Source organism: Cynoglossus semilaevis, chromosome 3 (assembly GCF_000523025.1).
Source record: "Cynoglossus semilaevis isolate Cse_v1.0 chromosome 3, Cse_v1.0, whole genome shotgun sequence".
Classification (NCBI taxonomy): Eukaryota; Metazoa; Chordata; class Actinopteri; order Pleuronectiformes; family Cynoglossidae; genus Cynoglossus; species Cynoglossus semilaevis.
Window position 1 is genome coordinate 5,421,423 of NC_024309.1, and position 6,453 is coordinate 5,427,875.

A 6,453-nucleotide genomic window follows, 5' to 3' on the forward strand; every position below is an offset into this window, starting at 1 on the left:
ATTAATGGCTATATTTTGAGTTTTTTTGAAGGGAAAAATAAATTTACACTGCTATATAAGCTTTACACAGACTACTTTTCATTGTGTCAAAGCGATGTTTCTTCAGTGTTGTTCTATTAAACATTATAATGAAATCTCTGCAGAAATGTGAGGGGTGTACTCACTTTTATGACATACTGCATATTTCATGATGTACTGTAGCTACAAAGGCTAAATCTGAAGCTTAAATATAATTTTAAAAATATTCCTCACCTGTTGAAGATGTGTTGCTCTGTGCTCTGTCCCAGTCTGGACGTTTCGTCTCCAAAGTTCCACAGGAAGGTGAGATCGGTTCCGATGTTGACCCGGCAGCTCAGCTTTACCGTCTGGTTCTGCAGCACTGACGCCTGGTGGACCAGTCTGTTGAGCTTCACTGCTCTCTGGATCACCAGAGGAAACGGCTCAGAGGTGATGGAGGAGTGACCGTTTATCATCAGCACAGCCACGTCAAACCTGAAAGTGAGTGTTTCCAACATTTTTGGTTGTTTTAGAAAAATGTTTCTACTTTGAGATAACAATTTTTTGCTGATATTTTCCAAACACCTCATTTCTGATTCCAATATCAACCAATACCGATATAGGCTAGGTAATATTTATTTATTTATCTGTACAAACCACTTTATGTATATTGCTGGAACCAGCATTCTGAATACAATCCCCTGATTATTAAAATAGATTCATTAAATGAGCTGCAGTGCTGCTACCTAGTGACTTTCACTTTAATATACAGCCCTTTACACATCATTTGGGGAAACCCAGATATTGCGTTATCGGATTTTCATTATCCAAGGAAAAACGGATAACCATTCTTACAGATATTACATAATTATGTTAATATCGGCCGATAATATCAGTCGGCCGATATAATCGGACATCCCTAATTATCAGACGTTGTATTTTTCTCTCTTCGTCTCTTCCTACCTGCCGGGTCTGTGATATCTCTTACTGACGGTTCTTGTGTTGGTTCGGACTGACGTGGAGTCTCCAAAGGTCCAGATGAACTCTGCTTCAAAGTCTGCGGCCTCACACACAGCCTGGAAGGTTATTTCTGTATTTGTTGGATGAGCTGATTTGGCTGCATGGATTTTCACTGCAGAGAGACAAAAAAAAAAGAAGAAATTATATCAAAGGTAAATCAAATACTGCTGTCCTAGTACAGAACTACTCTGAAACTAAAAGTGCATACATTAATTCTAAAAGGCAGCACTTAATATTAGTTGAATCCAAAAAATAAATCCTCATGTTTCAGTTTTATACTGTTTATTTTACTAAACAAACAGAAACCTGAAATTTTAGTTCATGTCATATAAAGTAATCTGACAGAGTTGGAAATGAACTGTCCCAAATATTTAAATATATATATTACTAATTGTAGTAGTAGTAGCAGTCAGTATTTGAGAGTCATGAACCTTTGTCAAACTGAAACTTTTCCGAGAAAAAAACAAAACAACTCAGTAGCAGCCCCACCTGTGGGCTGGTCAGGGCGTCCAGCCAAGTTTCTGATAAGTTCCAGAGCAGGAGTTTTCCCAGGATGCACTCTGTCTGAGGGGGTGGACGGTCTAATGTGGTGCAAAAGTGTTGCTGTGGTTCTGTATAGAGTCACTGTCCCCTGTCTATGTCCCACACCACAGTGCTGCATCCTGGAGGAAAGAAAAAGAGTTGTATCATATTATCTTATTCCACGAGTTGCTTTGCTCGAAAAATATGTACATAAATATAAATAAATATTTTAAAATGCTAGGAGTATAAAAAAAATTGTAAAATTTTTTTTCTGATCAGCACACTCTTTAAAAATGTATGTGAACTTTAGGGTAGAGGGGGTCTCTCTGTCCCACCTTTGTCTCTCATTCTCTCCTCTGACTTCTAAACTCCTGGTGGAACTCGCACGAACCATCAAACCATGAAGCTGCTGCGGGCCGCCACAGTAACAGTGGTCAAAGGTCAACGCCGCTACCTCGTACCTTAGATGTAAAAAAAAAAGGGGTCATCGTGTGTGTTTGTTTTAACATGTGAGACAAGCTCTTAAAAAAACAGGTCCATTAAGACGTAATATTAAAGCTTATCAAACCTCGAAATTATACTGAAAAATGTCTAATATTTTAGTTGCAATAAATATCCAAACCCAGAGTCCTAATTATCTTTTAAAGACAATCCTCATCCCGAACATGAAAAAAGAGCGTGAAAATTCTCAGCTTTAGGTTAAAAGAAATGCTAATATGTTACACATGAGAATGCTGTCTGAAAAGTTATTTTCAATAATTCAACCAATGCAGTAAAAGTTGAATCATCAAGCAAAGGCATTCTTCAGAGTGCAGATGCGTCAAAGTCAAGCCTGCGGCTGCCTGTGCTGCTTGGACAGATTTTTCTGTGACTTTTTACGTCCTAACATTTTATTGCTCCATCTTTTTGGACTATTTTTTTGCAACTACTTCAACATTTCTCATTGATTTCTATATTTAACCTATGTACATAAATTGGGTTCCTGTTTAAATATATTTAATGTAATGTCTCATTAACCATGTGACAGATTTTTTTAGAGTTTAGCCAGCAAGTTATTTCTTCATGTCCCATTCTATTTCACATAATCAGGAATATGTTAACTTTTTTAAGCCTTGTGACAAATGTTTTAGGGTTTATTTTAGGTCAAGATTTACCAAATTTCTGGATAAGATATTGGCTAACCTGAAATATCTTTCTATATTTTCACATCATTTGAACTTTTTCAGGCTAACTTTTGTAATCTAACTACGACAATATTTATTAGTATTAAACTATTATAAATATTTTCATTTTTTCAATTAAGCTATTTCTGGATATATATTTATTTTTATTTTATTGTATTTTATTTTATTCTATCTTTGTGCTCCTTCCTAAGCTTAACGTCATTGGAATGAAACCCGTATGTAGTTTACATAAACAACTTTTACATTGGGGTTTGATTCGTAGTTAGTTCTGTTATTTTTCAACTGTTATCTTTATATTTAAGTGTTCTTTGCTATTTTTTGGAAAACGTAGGTACAATATATTCAATATTTTAAATGCGAAACGTCTGGGTTCACGGGAATACAGGGACAGCAGTGAAGCTCCTTTATTTTTCATCGTTTTGATAAATGTCAAAGATTGACTTTTAACACTATTTATTTTTTTCCCTTTTTGAACATAAATCTGTCTTAACGGCTCTGTTCCTTCACACACTCACCCCAGATCCAGGCAGAGGACAGAGCAGTTCACCGGGTCAAGGCCGCGAACACCGGTGGGTCCATCCATTCCCAGAGTGGAAGACACGCTTGTGTCCACGCAGCCAAGAAACCAAGATGTCCTCTCCTCCTGAGGTGGAGGCTGAAGAAGGGAAAACGCGGGCCATGAAAAAAGACAGAGCCAAACTAAAGGACGAAACATGACTCGGAGATGTTACGGTAGAAGAAAGGCCGCAATGAGGAGTGTGTGCGGGAGGAGAACCCTGTAGTACACTGAGGTTGGAGGTGAACAGAGGTGGAAGGAGGACGAGGAGGAGCAGGTGCATCTGTGCATACAAGGTGAGTGTGAAGCGAGAACGGACTGAGTGACTGTATGGAAATGAGGGAGGAAGGAAAAGATTGGAACAGTCAGTTTCAGTGAGAAAATCACAGCCCTGTTCACGTCATCACATTATCTGTTATTTTACTACAACTAGAAATCACATTTTAAATGTGAGACACGATGTAATGAGGTTGGACTTTCCCTGCGTCGAACTGCGTCAGTACAGCAGGGACTGCGGCTTATTTTGGGTTTTGTTCAGTGCGCATATGCCTTAATCCATTCATAACAAACATATTCGAATTGTCATAGGTTGTTTTGTTTAGTAACCAGCACTGTGCAGATGTGGGACACGGTGGATGGAAATCGGGGTTGAATGTTAGCCTGTCAATTAACTAATTAATTAATTAGTTAATGTAATAGTTTAATCACACCGGCTCCGTACACAAATATAGACAATAGATAAGATGAGCTCTGTCGACTGAGTTGTCAATTTCCCTCATTAATCGATTAAATTATTCACCGTGAGCCAACGCTACTGATGTAAAAATGATCTCTTCTGAAATATTTTGGCGCTGAGCTTTACATGATCTAACTTTTAACTTTATTTAGATATTCACCAATAATCCGTGTTTTACAGAGTTAAAAGATCACTGTAGAACTGCAACAAATATAGTTGAATAATCAACATCTGATCGACTATCTGTTTGTCTTTAAGATGTCTGTGCCCTCAATTGACTTACAACAAGGCGGAGGAGGCGTTCAAAGACCTTTGCACACGACAGTATCTGGTAAGTGAGAATAAACGACATTGTTATGAAATGCATAAACTACTTTTGTTCAAATTTAAATGTAACCGAGCTACAAATTCAACTCTATATGTTCCTAAACTGTGCCCAGCTTTTATAAAGGCTTCACCAAGCCTTCTTAATGCCTCGGTGCAGAATTTAATTGTTTTGGCATAAGGTGAAATAATACATCGATTGCGTTATGGCAAAGCCATATATCATTGTTGTACGCGATTATGTAATAGATTCCGACTAAAAACTTGTTTATAACGGTGTAAATGCGGCTCAGAAAAGTTAATCGTGACCTCGGTTGTTTAGTGTAAAAAATTACGTACAATCTGTTCACCAGAGGACACAAAGTCTGAAGGATACGGGCCGAAAATGAGTCGAACCCGTTTAACCACAGTTGACAATGTTATCCTTTTTTATATAAATGATCACAACTTGTAATTTTTACATTCTTATATTGCGTGTCTTTCCTCAAAGGTCATGTTCTGAATTTTAATATTAAATATAGCCTATATCTGTTCTTTAAATGGAGGTGATTGGAATATTTCAAAAAGAATGAGGCCGGAACATGTCTTCAGATGTGTATTTATGGCTAAGAAAGCTTCAGATCAGCGTATGGCTGAATAAATCCACCACGGTTGATGTTTTTCCACTCCTGTCCCGGTTGCCCTCTGACAAAAACGTTTTGCTGAAGCAAGAAAAATGCGTCCTCATCGTGCTGCTATCTCCACCGGTCTACCTTAAAAAACTCTTCCTGTTTCTGTGACATCCCCTTTAAGAGTCTGCTCCATATCCACCTGTGGCCAACAGGGAGCGCTATCAGACCACGCACTTGCTGCAGGACACACACAAGCACTCGCACACAGAGGAACACACACACCTTTTCTGTTCATTTTTAATCGAATTACGCTCAGATTTGATTGATTTCGTTCCCTCACAGCACGCGGAGACGCACAGCCGTGTTTTTGTCCTTGAAGAAAACACTAAATATCCGTCTTACGGGCGCATTATGTGCCATTTCATTCTCATTTAAATATATATTTTTTCATTATTATATAAATCCAAATGCGTCTAGGTGGAAGAACACACTCCTGAAGTGGAAGCTTTTTAGTCTTTTATTTTTTTACGCCCCTGCGTTACAAAAGCTACGTGTTTTATCAGCGAATAATACGCCGCAGAGCTGTGTATATGCGGTGGGAGTCCCTCCGAGGACCCCTGGAGGTGCCACGATCACACTATGGGAGTTTTTCCACCCGAGCTCTGGATGGAACACGCTGCGTACGGCGCTCTGCAGTGGTGGTGGTCGTGCTGTGACGATGCGTTAAAGCCGCAGCGGGATCCGAATTTGGAGGCACGGGCCTGTGCTTTTCCTCCCTCTACCTGCGATATTCGATCAACTGATGTTGTTGATACAGCGACGATTTAACGAAATGTTAAAAAAAAATTGAGTCAATAGAAAAGAGACGAGGTTTAAATGCGTCCTGAAGCTGAGTGAAAGGAGAGCAGGGGGTTCGTCATGTAAGCGCCCGCAGTCTGTAACCTAAGCACCGCACAAGCATACACGCATACTTCCTAATCTGGTAATCGGCGGTGATTTCTCGATTAGCCCACTATTTATTTGGTTCATAAATGTGTGTAATGTCGACTAATGTTCGCCAAACCGTATAATAATTCCACCCTTGGGTTTTATTGTCCACAATTTAGGAATATTCGATTTTCTTCCAAAGTGGAACAAATAACAGATTTATGTCGTCAGATCCGATTGGAATTGGATTGAAAATAATTTCTTTAACAAAGTCACACTATAATAATATAAATAATGGCTTTAGATGAACGCAGGGAATAGAATGAATGAAAGTGACGTGAAGTCCACAGACCTCTCTACTTTGTATACAAGACGAAAAATAAAATTAAATTAAAAAAAATACTTTGTATACAAGACGAAAAATAAAACAGCCCTTAAATTTGAAATATTCAGATTTGTTTTCCTAAAAACCTAAACAAAACCAAATATCACCCGGAAAACACTTGTTTCCCTATATTTCTACTGTAGTCTTACAGAAATAAAATCAATAATGACCTTTTTAGTTCTTTCTCGTTG

The 6,453-nt window shown here is 38.3% G+C and overlaps 1 protein-coding gene across 1 annotated transcript in view; it reads right to left on the reverse strand.

Annotated features, from left to right (window-relative positions):
* Window positions 1-2,596, reverse strand: part of pkd1l1 (polycystin 1 like 1, transient receptor potential channel interacting) — a 20,913-nt gene extending 18,317 nt beyond the window's left edge. Inside the window, exons 1-4 of the mRNA XM_025054683.1 lie at window positions 1,875-2,596; window positions 1,507-1,679; window positions 961-1,129; window positions 253-492 (exon numbers count right to left, since the gene is read on the reverse strand). Coding sequence (XP_024910451.1) covers window positions 253-492; window positions 961-1,129; window positions 1,507-1,679; window positions 1,875-1,933 — 641 coding nt within the window. The 5' untranslated portion in view covers window positions 1,934-2,596. The remainder of the gene's footprint in view (window positions 1-252; window positions 493-960; window positions 1,130-1,506; window positions 1,680-1,874) is intronic.
* Window positions 2,597-6,453: the final 3,857 nt, after the last annotated feature.